Below are 16227 nucleotides of genomic sequence, written 5' to 3' on the forward strand. Positions count from 1 at the left end.
TTATGCTCAGATATGTGCAGTTCTAATGGGGAGCGTTTGCCCCTCTCGCAGAGATTCTCCATCCAGTCATTGCATAGTTTGTACTGAATGTCAATTAATCTCTGTTTTTCTATATTTCAGACTATGTTGCTTCTGTCTTTCCATTTATTCTTTTTAAAAATATTTTATTTATCTTCAGTGTGCCAATACAAAACCAAGTAAGGTAACCTCAAGTTACTTATCTTAGGTGCAGTTGGGGGTCCTGACGTGGCCCCATTTCAAAACCTGCTTCAGGAGACCCACTTCTAAATGTGTACTACTCTTGGCAGCTAAGCAGAGTTGCTAATGAAGGCCTTGCTTATATTTTGGCCTGAATTTTTATACAGCTCTGTGCACAATAGAAAACAGTCTTGAGTCTTCTTGCAAACCTTGTTCCACAGACATGAAGACTTTTAAAAGCATCACGGGTAGAAAGTGCAAGGCATCCATACCAAGTTGTGTGAATGGTCAAAACTTTCCCGAAGTTTTAGCGCTTTGTAACTGACAAAAGACACCGTCGGAGAACCTTCTTAAATTGAAGTCACATGGGTAAACGTGCTGACGTTGTAAGCCGTCAGATTGGCAGCTGATGTATCAGAAACTAGCTGGGCTGTCACTGTGTATACGTGCTCACGTAATGATGTCGCTATTTAAAAACCTCCAGAAAAGTTCTGAATCCGAATAGGCAGAGTTTTTCAGAGTTTAGCTGCTTGATAAGCCCAGGTTGAGGGGCGCTTCCTGTAAGCAGTCAGCCAGCGCCGGCGCCTCTCCTCTTCGGGCGTCTTGCGGCACACCTGGAATCTGCCATGGCGCACAGTTTGTGATACACTGGGTCAGAGAATCCGAGTCTTAATAAATGGCACCAAGCATGGAGCAGTATTCTATACATGGTGCTCCGAGTTGAGCACTGTTTATAATAATAGCACTTAGGCCCAGATTCTATAAAAGAGGCCTAAAGTGTGAGACCTAGATTAGTGCTAACCAACCTAGACAACTATCTTAATTATATTAAAAGCTCAATTGGTTTCTAATTATTAGCAATTAGCACCTCATGATTGGCTAAATTAAAATGAATTGAATGGTAGGCAGATACCGGTAACTCAGTAACTAGTCCAAGGCCCTTACCAGAAAGTAGGTGTGGTTAGAGGCCGGATTGTGGGCATGTTTGGACTAACAGATGCTAGTATTTAGGCTAAGAAAACCCTGGCTTAAATAGGGAGCACCTAAGTCCATTGAAGGTGCCTAACTTAAGATTGACATGCGATAAGCGCCACGTTCCTCGGTGCCTATCTTTTAGGTGCCGTTTATAGAATTGGAGCCTCACGAGTCTATTTCCACGCCAAAAATTTTGTGCCGGTATTTATACCAGCTAAAATCTAGTGTAAATGCCGGCACCCAGCTCTGGATATTTTGCCCATGGAAATGGGTCTTTTCTGTAACTCCGCCCACAGCAGTTAGGAATGCATCCAAAGTACGGTGTGAAAAAATCGGAACGCCAGAAGTCTTGCACTTGTCTTGCAGTCTTCCAGCGTTTGCATTTCTATCTCTTGTGGCTCAACCAGAACTGACCCCGGAAGAAGGTGGTTGTATACCGAAACACGGACCTTGTCGGGCCCATGCCACAGGCCTTTTACTGCGTATTACTTGAATTGGTCAAGTATTCATTTTGCTTTTACTTGTTTATAATAAAATGGTTTTTTGAGATCATCGTTTCCAAAGTACATCTTGTCCAATGCAAATAAAATATTCATGAGGTACATCACAGGCAAGAAATTAAAAGTAACTCAGGAATATTAAATTTGCTAGTGCAGGGTAACTACCATGGTACAACCAAATTTGTTTAATTACATTATATGCAGGTACTTTCTTTGTCCAGAACTCCTCTTAATGTCCTAGAAATGCATTCACTCCATTATCTCCCCCTATGTTCCTCCCCGCAAAACTTTGCTCAACTGGTAAGTCCCTCCTACCTGTGCCATTCTCTTCCTCTGCCAACTCCAGACTCCATCCCTTCTGTCTTGATGCGCCGTACGTCTGGAACAAACTGTCTGAATCCCTGCAGCGGACTCCGTCTCTGGCCGTGGTCAAGTCCAAGTTAAAAGCTCACTTCTTTAAGACTGTTTTCAACTCCTAACTCTTCTCATCTTGGTATTCGGCATCCCTAACCCTCTATGTCATGCCTATCTGTCCAAGTTAGATGGTAAGCTCTTCTGAGCTGGGACTGTCTATTTAATGTCAAAATATATAGTGCGAAAATACCAAGAACCTCCCAGACCCCAAGAATGGAAATGGATAAGGGGGAGAAACAAAGACAAAGCACGGTATCAGCTAACTTAAACGGCAAAATTTTTTGTGAAGACGAAGTTACCATCTGCTGGCTGTTTGTCACACGGAGAAGCCATGTACTTCCAGTCTGTGATTTGCTTGGTCGAATTTGGACACTTGTTTTTCCTTTTGGCCCCCTGGTTAAGGGGCAGAGACAAATGCAAACCATGTTATCAGAGTGTGTTTTTTTGAGTGATTTATATATATTTTCCACACTTTGCACTTTTGGGGTGCACTTTATTTATACATTTATACGGAGAGAGCCCGGGGATGTTTCACAGTTAACACCCATCTGGGTGTAAGCCAGTGACAGCCTTTCCTCTGGGATCTCCCAGTAGGTGACTGTGTGACTGAGGGCTCTCCCGTCTTCACAAAAAATTTTGCCATTTAAGTTAGCTGATACCGTGCTTTGTCTTTGTCTCTCCCCCTTATCCATTTCCATTCTTGGGGTCTGGGAGGTTCTTGGTATTTTCGTGATTTTTTCACCTCCCTTACTCTAGGGTTTCTTTTGTGTTCTTCAAAATATATAGTGCTGCATGAACTCTTCAGCGCTATAGAAGTGTTAAATAGTCATAGTGGTAGTTTTGTACATGGGCAATGGAAGATTCCATGTGAAGTTGGGGAAAGTTAATTACCAAAGACATAGTTAATTTTTCCTCAAGAAAATCAGATGTTCTTGGTCACCTCCTGGATTCCCGATTTCATAGCTGCATCAACTAACTCTCCCACTTCACCTGATTACAACAAAATGGATTCCCCTAGAACTAAATACCTACCCAAAACCAAATTCAGCTTCATTTGTGATGAATTCTTGGATGCAGGAATTCAAACTAAAACTCAATCCCGATAAGACAAAGTTTTTGCTTGCGTCACCACACAAAATTTCTTATGTACTCTCAATTAGTATACATCAGAATTGTATACAATTTATCCAACAATTAAAATATCGGGAGTCATTTTGCATCAGCATCAGACTATGAAAAAATAGAAAAATGCTATGGTACTTAAAGGTTACTATACCCTATGGAAACTACACACCAATCCCGGGAATGTGGTCCCTATTCACAAAAGTGGTCACAGGGATGAAGCGGGAAACTACAGGCCAGTGAGCCTCACTTCAGTTGTTAGAAAAATAATGGAACTGTTGCTGAAAGAAAGGATAGTGAACTTCCTTGAATCTAATGGATCCGAGGCAACATGTAAATCGTGCCAAACGAACCTTATTTAATTTTTTGCTGGGGTGACCAGAGAGCTAGATCGAGGACATATGCTAGATGTAATTTACTTAGATTTCAGCAAAGCCTTTGATACGATTCCTCATAGGATGGTCTTGAACAAACTTGAAGGGCTGAAGTTAGGACCCAAAGTGGTGAACTGGGTTAGAAACTGGTTGTCGGACAGACGCCAGAGGGTGGTGGTTAATGGAAGTAACTCGGAGGAAGGAAAGATGAGTAGTGGAGTCCCTCAGAGTTTGGTGCTGGGGCCAATCCTGTTCAATATGTTTGTGAGTGATATTGCTGAAGGGTTAGAAGGAAAAGTGTGCCTTTTTGCAGATGATACCAAGATTTGTAACCGAGTAGACACCGAAGAGGGAGTGGAAAATATGAAAAAACGATCTGCAAAAGTTAGAGGAATGATCTAATGCCTGGCAACTAAAATTCAATGCAAAGAAATGCAGAATAATGCATTTGGGGATTAATTATTGGAAGGAATCGTATATGCTGGGAGGTGAGAGGCTGATATGCACGGACGGGGAGAGGGACCTTGGGGTTTTAGTGTCTGAAGATCTAAAGGTGAAAAAAACAGTATGACAGGGCAGTGGCTGCTGTCAGAAGGATGCTGGGCTTTATAAAGAGAGGCGTAGCCAGTAGAAGGAAGAAGGTGTTGATGCCACTGTACAGGTCATTGGTAAGGCCCCACTTGGAGTATTGTGTTCAGTTTTGGAGACAGTTTCTGGCGAAGGACATAAGAAGACTTGAAGCGGTCCAGAAGAGGGCAATGAAAATGATAGGAGGCTTGCGCCAGAAGACGTATGAGGAGAGACTGGAAGCCCTGAATATGTATACCCTAGAGGAAAGGAGAGACAGGGGAGATATGATTCAAACGTTCAGATACGTGAAGGGTATTAATGTAGAACAAAATCTTTTCCAGAGAAAGGAAAATGGTAAAACCAGAGGACATAATTTGAGGTTGAGGGGTGGTAGATTCAAGAGCAATGTTAGGAAATTCTACTTTATGGAGAGGGTGGTGGATGCCTGGAATGCGCTCCCAAGAGAGGTGGTGGAGAAGAAAACGGTGACGGAGTTCAAAGAAGCGTGGGATGAACACAGAAGATTTAGAATCAGAAAATAAGATTAAATATTGAACTAAGGCCAGTTACTGGGCAGACTTGTACGGTCTATATATGGCCATTTGGGGGAGGACGGGCTAGAGAGGGCTTCAATGGCTGGGAGGGTGTAGATGGGCTGGAGTAGGTTTTGACGGGGATTTTGGCAGTTGGAACCCAAACACAGTACTGGATAGAGCTTTGGATTCTTGCCCAGAAATAGCTAAGAAGAAAAAATTTAAATTGAATCAGGTTGAGCAGACTGGATGGACCATTCGGGTCTTTATCTGCCATCATCTACTATGTTACTATGTTACACCGTATTCTGAGTTTTCTGCTTTTAGACTTCTGGTTCAATCTATGTTGCTGAGTCTTCTTGATTACTGCAACATTGTCTATGTAATGTAATGTAATGTAATTTATTTCTTATATACCGCTACATCTGTTAGGTTCTAAGCGGTTTGTAGAAAATATACATTAAGATTATAAATGAGAAGTAAGAAGGTACTTAAAAAATTCCCTTACTGTCCCGAAGGTTCACAATCTAACTAAAGTACCTAGAAATTAATAAAGAAGAGAAAATAAAGATGGTTGAAAAAAGAAAAATTCTATGTGAACTTATAGGATGGAAATTAAACTGACAGTGAAGAACTGTATGAAAAATACATATGGAATGCAGTTAGAGAGGGTAGGTTACAATCTATTTATGGTATTTGTTTAATTGGAAGGTGTTAAGGTGGGTAATTTGGGGGAAGGTTATCTGAAGGTAGGTGAATCTTCTGGAGGTAAAAGAGGAGGGGTTAAGATATTTGGATGAATTTTTTGAAAAGCAGGGTTTTGATTTCTTTTCTGAATGTTTTGAAGTTGTCTGATATTGTCATAAGATTGGAGATGGAATGGTTGATTTTTGCTGCTTGTGTTGCCAGAAGGTTGTCAAACATTTTCTTGCATTGTGTGCCTTTGAGTGGGGGGAAGGCGAAAGGGTTCGAGGTTCTTCTGTGTCTTGAGGTGGAGATTTGGTTTAAGCGGTTGTTTAGATAGGAGGGGGAAGAGCCGTGTAATGCTTTGAATATCAAATTGTCTATCTGACAATTACTAAGAAAGACATGGCCAGACTCAAATTGATTCAGAATACAGCAGTCAGATTGATCTGTGGTCTGAAGAAGTATGACCAGGTGACGCCGTTCTGTTGTGAGTTGCATTAGCTCCCAACGGAGGCTCGCGTCGTGTTTAAGTTGGGCAAGGCACTGCTCCATTCTATATGCTCAATAGATTTTCTATAGCTTCGTATAAACATAGCAGAAGATCTCACGCCCTGTTTACTCTTCCATCGGTACAGGATTGTAAAGGCAATAACTTTAGCATTTCAAGCAGCTTCCCACGATAAAGAATTCCGATCGTTACTGCTTGTTCCCATAAACGCTTTAGAACTGAGTTGAAAACCTATCTTTTCTCAAAATACTTGGTCAAATAACTTTTCTTGTTCTTCATTGATGTTGTTTAAACTCTTTTGTAAACCGAGTTGAACTTATGGCTACGCAGTTAAGAAGCATGTTGTTATCTTACATGTTATGTTCCGTAACCGTGCCTCCTGTTTCCAAAGCCTTTCCTCAGATGCTTAACGCTGCCCTTCAACCTAATACATAAAAAGCGTCCCTCTTTCTAGCCCCCCTCATCCACTCTTCCCCACGCCAATCCTTGTGTCATAACAGAACAGATATACAGTCCACAATTACTGCTGCCTCCGTGGAACCATAATTTAAAATGTCTCAGGATGACTCCCAGATTTGTCTTTGATTCGTGCGAGATAGAAAGCAAGAGATAAAGAGTCAGACCTGGTAGACGCAATGCATCTGTACGTTAAAGACTCACAACCTTCACTGCAACTATTATTTTGACTTTAGACCAGGGGTGTCCAACCTTTTGGCTTCCCTGGGCCACATTGGCCGGAAAAAAAATGTTTCTGGGGCCGCGCAAACGTTGCAGCAAGACAGAGGAGGGAGCCGGTAAGACAGTACCGTATTTTCACCCATATACCGCGCACCCGTGATAATCTCGGAGAGAGCGAGACCAGAAGGCTTTGAGCATGCGCAAATGCTCAAAGCCTAGTCCAGCAGGAAGAAGGAGGATCTCTCCCGCACCACCCAGCCCAGCCCAGCCCAAACCAACGAGGGAGGATCTTTGGGCACTGGCACTGGCACGTCCTGTGCATTGGTGCTGGTGCCGGTACCCAATCGGTTAAGAGATGTTTTGCGGTGCTGGGGGGGATGTAGGATCGCGGGGGAGGGGGGGTGACGCGAGCGAGGGGGGGGAGGATGCCGGTTCGCAGGGGGGATGCCGATCGGATTGAAAAAAAAAAGTTGTAAAACGCGCTCACACATATAACGCACACGGTTATGCATGGTTTGTAAAATCGTGTATAACGCGTGCGTTATATGCGTGAAAATACGGTAAACACCCAGGGGCAGCAGAGGAAAACACTGCATCGCCTTCGACCGGGGCCGCAGGTTGGACACCCCTGCTTTAGACAACGAGCACTGTCCCCCATGACAAATGTCTGAAAGTGATCTCGCACTGTGTTTGCTCTGTGGTCCTGTTTAATAGCAGAACGGCAGCGCCAATCACAAACTCCCTTCTCTCCATAGAATATTTCCAGTCTCAGCTGTTGTCATTTTCTCCTAACCTGGATTATCATAATCCTGACATCCCCGAGTGGAGGGAAGACATCGGCAGAATCATCAAACGATCCCTGGTACAGGTAGGTGTCAGCTATTGTCAAGCAATGGCGAATAATTACATTTCACGACAAGCGTGCCTTTCTTTTACAGATTTCCCAAAGGAAAAAAAAAAACAAAACACAGCATTTCATATTTTGTTAACATGAAATTCTCCATCCTCCTGAGCCTGTGCACAGTTCCGCATAAAACTGCAATACAGGATGGATGCTGAAGTCATCCTGGTGTAAATGGAATATTAATTTGTCCTTATTCTGTTTCCATAATCAGCCTATTGTAAGTGTCTGTTTTCAAAGCTAACTAGAAGTTGCAGAGCTGACTTGAAATTCTATATAACCGTGGTTCTCAACCTTATCCTGGGGGACCCCCAGCCAGTTGGGTTTTTGAGATATCCCTAATGAATATGCATAAGACATATTTGCATGCCTGTTTCCTCCATTATATGCAAATCTCTCTCATGCATATTCATTAGGGATATCCTGAAAACCCAACTGGCTGGGGGTCCTCTTTTACTAAGGTACGCTAACCGATTTAGCATACGGTAAATGCTAATGCGTTCATGTTAGTCTATGGACGCGTTAGCGTTTAGAGAGCGCTAATTCAATTAGCGCGTGCTAATCGGTTAGCACACCTTAGTAAAAGAGGGGGGTTAGTGGTAGATTTTTTTTAGACATACAAATGTAAGTTTTACATTTTGTAAGTTTTACAAATATAAGTCATGTGTTTGGGGTGGGAGGGAGTGAGCATCCCTCCTGCCAGGGATGTTGGGGAAGGTGCCAAAAGGGGGGAGTGGGCATCCCTCCTGCCAGGGATGTTGGGGAAGGTGCCGACGGGGGAGTAGGCATCCCTCCTGCCAGGGATGTTGGGGAAGGTGCCAAAAGGGGGGAGTGGGCATCCCTCCTGCCAGGGATGTTGGGGAAGGTGCCGACAGGGGGGAGTGGGCATCTCTCCTGCTGGGGATTGTTTCGGGGCTGGCAGCAAGAGGGATTGGGCATTCCTCCTGCGGGGGCGGGGGGGGTTCCCTGCTGTTGCCACTGAGCTGATTGTGGCAGGGTTATTCCCTTGCTGTGATCAGCTCAGCGGCAACACGATTCTCCAACCAGTGCCTGTAACAAGGGCACTGGTTATAGATTCAGGCTGTTTAGGTGGAGTTAGGCGTCTGTCCCTTAGGACAGCCGCGGTTCTGTATAGGACACTGGTGTATGATTCTCAGCCACCGCTTAGGTGGCTGCTGAGACCATTGTCTTAGACAGAATCAGGCCCTTAGTCTAGTGATTTTCCATTTTTTTCATCCTGTGGGAAAAATATGGAACAAGAAAAAGTGGAAAATCGCTGGACTACGGGCTCCTTTTACAAAGCCGCGCTTGGGCCTTAACGTGTGGAATAGCGCATGCTAATTTGCCGCATGCGCTAGCTGCTACCACCTCCTTTTGAGTAGGCGGTAGATTTTTGGCTAACACGCGCTAGTCCGGTGCGTGCGTTAAAACTGCTAGCACGGCTTAGTGAAAGGACCCCTAAGTGTATAGTCCTTGATGGAGACTGCTTCAATTTTATTGATATGGCTGATAACTTTTCAGTTGCACCTTGTATATCACATCATTAATACTATTAATACATCCGGGGGGGGGGGGGAGCGGGAGGGGGGTTTATCTTTTGTTTTGGTATTATTTCTGAGGATAATGATGGAAGGCGGAGGGAATTTTTATCTTTTGTATAGATAGTGATTGATTATAAGTGCTTGGTTGATTATCATTATTTGTATATACAGTGTTCCCCCGGTCGTTTGCAGTCAGCGGTTCACAGTCCCGGTCATTCATGGTATTTTCTGACCGCAAACTGGCGACAAGGAGAGGGCAGCAGGAGAGAGCAGCCGGAGCGCCGCAAGTGCAGGAAATCACTGGCGGTACGCTCCGACCGCCTGTTCCTGCACTAAGTCGGGCCTTATCCAATCAGGAGCTGCTCATTGGGGGAAATCCTGAAAACCCAACTGGATTCCGGCCCTCGAGGAGTGCTGAGGCTGTAGCTTTAACCACTGCACCACTCTAGAAATCAAAATGTAGCAAACGTGAGCCAAGTATAGGTCAGTCAAGCCATTGTGACATCACTGATGAGGTTGGCTCTTAGGCATTGGTGGAATGGTATTATGATGTCACAATACCTGCTCTGGTTATCAGAGGCTGACACTTTTCACACTATTTATTTATTCAGTTTTCTATACCGTTCTCCCAGGGGAGCTCAGAATGGTTTACATGAATTTATTCAGGTACTCAAGCATTTCCCCTGTCTGTCCTGGTGAGTTCACAATCTATCTAATGTACCTGGGGCAATGGGGGGGGGATTAAGTGACTTGCCCAGGGTCACAAGGAGCAGTGTCGGTTTGAACCCCGCAACCTCAGGGTGCTGCAGCTGTAGCTTTTAACCACTGCGCCACGCTCTCTTCCTCAATGAAATGAAAACCAGAAAGAAAGCAGTCATGATTTTTTTTTTATTGTAACTTCACTCATTAAAAACCTTTTTGTGGGTATACAACTGATCTAAGAGAGGAAACAAAGCAATTATCCTTGTCACAATTCACCGTGCCTAAGAGTTTACTTTAGGAAGAGTTTAGCCTCCCTTCTGTTTATCCCAGCGCATGCTGTACCCCCCAGCCTGTCCCCATCTAATATCTGCATTTGAACCCCTAGTCTATAGGATAAGCTATATTATAAAGAAAAGCATTAGCTTCATGTCTAAGTTATTCGAATGTTCTGATTTGTACTTATTAGAAAATGCAAACAATTTCAAGAAAAAACGGTAAAGAAATTTTTTTAAAATAAATAAATAACACTGAAACAATGCCAGAAAGAAAAGTAACCAAAGTACCGTATTTTTCGCTCCGTAAGACGCACCTGACCATAAGACACACCCTAGATTTAGAGGAGAAAAACAAACAAAAAAAAAACATTCTGAACCAAATTCTCCCTGCCAGGCTCTGCACCCAATCCTACACTCCTTGCCAGGTTCTACACCCTGCCCCCCCTCCCTGCCAGGCTCTGTACCCTGTCCCCCCACTCTGGTGGTCAAGTGGTAGGCCGGGACAGGGCACAGGGCAAGCAGGGACAGGGAACAGGGCAGTGGCCTAGTGGCAGGCAGGCCTAGTGGCCTAGTGACAGGCAGGTCCCATACCCCCGAATACCATAAAATCATCCCCCAAACCACCATGTACCCCTAGTACCTTAAATCATCTCCATACTCCCCACGTACCCCCCAACACCTTAAATCATCCCCATACCCCCATGTACCTCCCCTGTACCTTACATCATCCCCGTACCCTTTTATGTGTAAACAATTTTTAATTTTCAATATTAGTCATCCAATAAAGTACAATCAACTAAGAAGAAATACCCATCAGAACGCAAATACAAAGTACAATCAATTGTGAAGAAATACCCAACAAGAAGCAAAATACAAATCAATTAACCCCCCCTGTCTAAACACCCCCGTACCTTTTAAATCAAACCCCTTGTGCCTTTTAAACACTTCCCCGTACCTTTTAAACATACCTTTTTTTTTTAACCTCGTACATTTTTTTAAGTTCAATAAAATTCTTCCTTCCCTCCCTCGACGGCTCTGTACTATTTCCGGGCAGCAGTCACAGAAGTCAGGGGCGCGGAGGTCAGGCGCAAACTTTCCGCGTTCCTCCTGGCCCTGTGCTGTTTTCTGAATGACTGCCGGCAGTTATCCCGAGTCCCGCGAGAACTGCCGCCAGCTATTCTGAAAGCGGCACAGGCCCAAGCAGGAACGCGGAAAGCTTGGTCCTGACCCCCGTGCTCCTGACTCGTGTGCCTCCTGCCCTGAAATAGTACGGAGCCATCCAGGGAGGGAAGGAAGAATTTTAAAAGGTACGGAGGTTAAAAATAAAAAGGTACAGGACCACCAGGCTGTTTGAAAAAAGGATAGCAGTAGCAGCAGTGGTTGGGGTGTTTGTTTTAAAAAGGTGATCCTGCGGCGGCGGTGGGCAGTGTTCAGAAAGGTGGTGCAGCTGCGCGCGGGGAAGGGGGGTGTACAAATTTTGTATCTTAGCTTCATAAGACACACTGAGATTTCCACCCACTTTTGGGTGGAAAAAAAGTGCATCTTATGGAGTAAAAAATACGTTACATTCTCACATTCTGCATCTCCATAAGCTCCATCTGACCATTGCTACTTTGCTTATATGTTTTATTCAAACCTGTTATATCGCTTGTTCATATGACAGGTCCAAGTGGTTTACAAATATACGAGGGTCATTTCATAAATAATGCACACTATTTTTTTTTTTTTAAATTTACATGTTTTGGGTTTTTTTTCAAGTATTTCTTTACAGTCCTTCATTATAGTCTCCCTGCTTTGCAGTGACTGAGTCCCAATGTTCATGAAGCTTCATTATTCCACCCAAGACACCGTTTTTGTTCAGTTGCCAAATGGCTCGGGGAACGGCGGAAGAAAGCTCTTCCAGAGATGCAAAACGATGTCCATGCATAAGGTTGTTTCAACTTTGAAAAAAAGGTCAAAGTCTGGTGGACTCATGTCTGGACTGTAGGGAGCATGAGGTAACACCTACCAGTTGTATTCGCATAGTTTTTCAGTGACGACATTCCCTATGTGCGGGCGAGCGTTGTCGTGAAGAACGAGTGGCCCAGCCAAGAGCAACTGAGGTCAGGTTTTGTGCATTTTTGTGCGGTATACTGATGTCGGTGGATATCAATAACACAGTTAAAAGTTGTTTTTACCGTTTACGTTTAATCCGCTCAATGTCGAAATATCTGGAACCAAAATCCCTAAATATCTTAATACACTCCCTTATAATATCCAGACTCGATTATTGTAATTCACTTTTCATGAACATCACCCAGAAGGATCAAAGACGATTACAAATAATACAAAATATCGCCATCAAAATAATCCATCATGGGAAAAAATACGATCACGTAACTCCCTATCTCATAGAATCTCATTGGTTGCCCATCAACCAACGTACAACATATAAAATAGCATTACTGGTATTTAAAACACTAGATACTAATGAGCCACAGTTTATAGATCTAATTCCTCATACTTCAAAATGTTCACTTCGGTCCAATACTCAAGGTCTATTAATGGTCCCCTCATTGAAAATAATAGGAACTAGACGCCATGATATCTTCTCAGTTATGGCTCCTCTCACCTGGAATACCCTCCCCCTTTATATCAGAAACATCAAAGATCTTAATTTATTTAAAACTAATCTAAAAACATATCTCTTCAAATCTTCATTTAACCTTTAGAACAACTTTTCCGCGTACAGCTAAACAATTAATACTTCTTCACACACTTTCCCCAACCTAATCGTTTGGTCCTACCCATATCATACCCCTTTCTTCCCTTGAGGAAACAACAATTTGTAACTTTTATCCCCTAATGTCCTTTCCTAATGTTTCTTAGTTCGTCTGTATTGTCAATCTGTCATAGCCCTTTGAAAATTGTTAATGTAAAATAACTTGTTTTACTGTTTTATACTATTATCCTTTTTATTATGTAATTCGCTTAGATTTAATAGGCGAACCATCAAATTTTATTAAACTTGAAACTTGAAACTTCAGAAAGTTCCTCACATGTCGCACGATGATCTTGTATCAGCCACGAGTTTCACACATCGTTCATCGGTTGTTGCTATCGGCCTTCCTGGTCTTGCATCATCATCTACGCTCACACGACCACTCCGAAAACGAGTTGCCCACCGAGAAAATGCACTACGGTCCACTGTTAACTCACCACAAGCTTCACGTAAGGCACTGTGGATTTCTGTCGGGTTTTTGCCACGTCGAGTTTCAATCTTAATGTACGACCTCTGATCGTTAACAGACACAGTACCCAAGACACCTGCAGCCTCCATTTTCCACACTTGTCACAGCCACACTATGTACACTACAGAGCTCCTAGGCACACGTCCTTCTGGTTTACTGCAATTGCATCATCCACTCCCCAATGTTGCCAACCAGTGCGTTATTTATGAAATGACCCTCGTAGAGTCCTGTCCCTGTGATAACAATGTACAGCACAACAGGACTTCCGTGAAAGACTTTAGAGCAAGTGGCTAATCAAAATTAATTTATGTAATTATTACTGATCTATAATTAACTAGACCTGACCTACTGTGGATGTCGCGTATAATTTCATAAGACATTTCATGGTAATGTCACATTAACTTGTAGCAACGCACTGCAAAGTCCTGCCCAGGTTGCTTCGGTTGACAGAGAACAGAGAGGAGAATGCTTGACGTGAAATGGCCTGTATTGACAGTTTTCTACAAAAATTGGGGCAGAAAAGCAGTACCACCTGGAAGTAAACACAGTTGCTCGATGGTAGGGCCGGCCTGGTCTGGTAATGAGGACAAGCTAACTGCTGCCCTGAAACAAAAACATAAAACCAAACAAGAGGGCTTGTTTATTAAAGTGGGCTGGAATCTGGACTTAGGCCCCCTTTTATTAAGCGGCATTGGTGCTTTTTTATCGCCAACCGCTGCGGTAAAAGTTCTGACGCTCATAGAACTCTTATGCAATGGCGAGCTAGGGGGAGAGGCGCCCAGGGCGGTGGCGCCTCTCCCCTGCCCTCTTCTCTGCCCACCTCCACCCCCCCATCTGCTCCTTCCCCGTCCCCTCCTGCCATGCAAGCGCACCCCCTTCCCTTCCTTGTACCTATTTAACATTCACGGCTTGAGCAGCAACCCCCCCAACCTGCTTCTCACGCCGGTGTTGGCTCTTCCTCTGATGTCACTTCCTAGGCATGGGCCCAGGAAGTGACGACACAGGAAGAGCTGATGCTGGCGCAAGCATCAGGTTGAGTTTGACGCTCGTGCTGCGAATGTTAAAGAGGTACAAGGGAAGGGGCTTACAAGCACGGCAGGGGGGAGCGGACAGGAGGACAGGTATTGGCGCCCTTACCAAGACTGCGCAGGGGGCGGACCGCTCCCCCTTACTATGCCACTGTCTGCACCCATGGCATGTCCCCTCTAATAATAATTTTAAAACATAGCCAACGTTCCTGTTAGCGTGCACAGTCAAAATACAGGACAGTACTCCCCCGATATTCGCGAGGGTTACGACCGCCTCTTCCTGCACTAAAGTCAGGCTTCACCAATCAGGAGCTGCTTTGGCACGCAGCTCCTGATTGGTGAAGCACGACTTTAGCACAGGAAGTCCCAGTCGGAGAATACCGCTAATGACTGGGACCGCGAACCGCAAATGACCGGGGGGACACTGTACTCCCCCTAAATTCGCAGAGGTTCTGTTCCAGGAACCTCTGTGAATTTTGAAAACCGCGAATACGGTTTTTCGCCCGTCAAGAATCAGGAGAGGGCAGCTGGGGCGCCAGGCGGGCGCAGAAAATCATTCGCGTTATGCTCTGACCGCCTCTGCCTGTTACTAAAAGTCAGGTGACTTTAGTAGAGGAAGAGGCGGTCGGAGCAGATCGCGAAGGACTGGGTCCGTGATTTGTGAACCGTGAATTCACGGGGGTTTACTGTACCACAAAAATGTTATGGTAACCTGCTTTTCCTGTGCTAACCATGTGTTAAGGCTTAACACCCACTAGTAAAAAGTTTGCAGTTCCATGTCTTCCATGCTATGTTTCATCATGCATGCTTGCCTAACCATTTTGCTAGTCATGTCATACTGTGTTAGCCATGCCTTGTAATACTAAGTTTATCATGCTATGTTTTGCTGAACTATGCTCGCCACGCTATGTCTCACCATACCATGTTCTGTCATATTATATTTATACCATGCTTTGTAAACTTTGTTTCAAGTTTCAAGTTTATTTAATTTTTGATGAATCGCCTATTACAAGTTCTAGGCGATGTACATATTACAATTTAGATAGAAGAAACTTACAAAACAAATACAAATTTCAAATTTAAAACAATACATACATGAGTTTGAGGAGTAGGGATAAAAGTTACAATATTTGGGTTTGATTAAAAAAGGAAAAAACAAAAGGAAGGGAATTATAAAACCAAAGCACCATGTAAGAAATAAATTTTAAGTTAGTTGAAAAAAACTAATTTTAAAAATCATAGGCATCTTTAAATAAATAGGTCTTTAAAAGAGTTTTAAATTTTACAATATCTTGTTCAGAACGAATATACTGAGGCAGCGTATTCCACCATTGAGGGCCCATAACTGTAAAAATATCTGTTTTGCTGTTTTGCTGTCTTTGTCAGACTAGCCCCAGGTACATTAGATAGATTGTGAGGCCGCCGGGACAGACAAGGAAAAATGCTTAAGTACCTGAATAAATTCATGTACCGTATTTTCACGCATATAACGTGCGCGTTATACACAATTTTACAAACCGTGCGCGTTATACGCGTGAGCGCGTTTTACAACTTTTTTTTTACATAGTTCCCCCCCACCCCCGACGTCTGATTCACCCCGCAGGACCACCCGCACCCGCACCCTGAAGACCGCTCGCACCCCCACAGCCTTCCCACCCACCCCCACCCCCCATCATGGAGAAGCTCCTACCGTTGTCCTGCTGCTTCCTTTGCCGGCGGTCCCAGCCCTTCTGTGAGCCCTGCGTCTGTGCTGCTTCCTCAGAGAAATGGCGGGACCGCCAGAAGAGGAAGCAGCGCAGATGCAGGGCTCACAGAAGGGCTGGGACCGCCGGCAAAGGAAGCAGCAGGACAACGGTAGGAGCTTCTCCATGATGGGGGTGGGTGGGGAGGCTGTGGGGGTGCGAGCGGTCCTTCGGGGTGGGGGTGATGGTGCAGGTTGAAGTGAGAGCGGTCCTTCGGGGTGGGGGTGCGAGCGGTCCTGCGGGGGGGGT

At 44.3% G+C, this 16227-nt stretch overlaps 1 protein-coding gene across 6 annotated transcripts in view; it reads left to right on the top strand.

The window, feature by feature from the left end:
- SORCS3 (sortilin related VPS10 domain containing receptor 3) overlaps positions 1–16227 on the top strand; it is a 1299528-nt gene that overhangs the window by 1252452 nt on the left and 30849 nt on the right. For all 6 annotated transcript variants that reach the window (XM_033941704.1, XM_033941705.1, XM_033941708.1 and 3 more), the window contains one exon: positions 7315–7427. In XM_033941704.1, coding sequence (XP_033797595.1) covers positions 7315–7427 — 113 coding nt within the window. The remainder of the gene's footprint in view (positions 1–7314; positions 7428–16227) is intronic.

The sequence above is a fragment of the Geotrypetes seraphini genome, chromosome 4 (genome assembly GCF_902459505.1).
Source record: "Geotrypetes seraphini chromosome 4, aGeoSer1.1, whole genome shotgun sequence".
Classification (NCBI taxonomy): domain Eukaryota; kingdom Metazoa; phylum Chordata; class Amphibia; order Gymnophiona; family Dermophiidae; genus Geotrypetes; species Geotrypetes seraphini.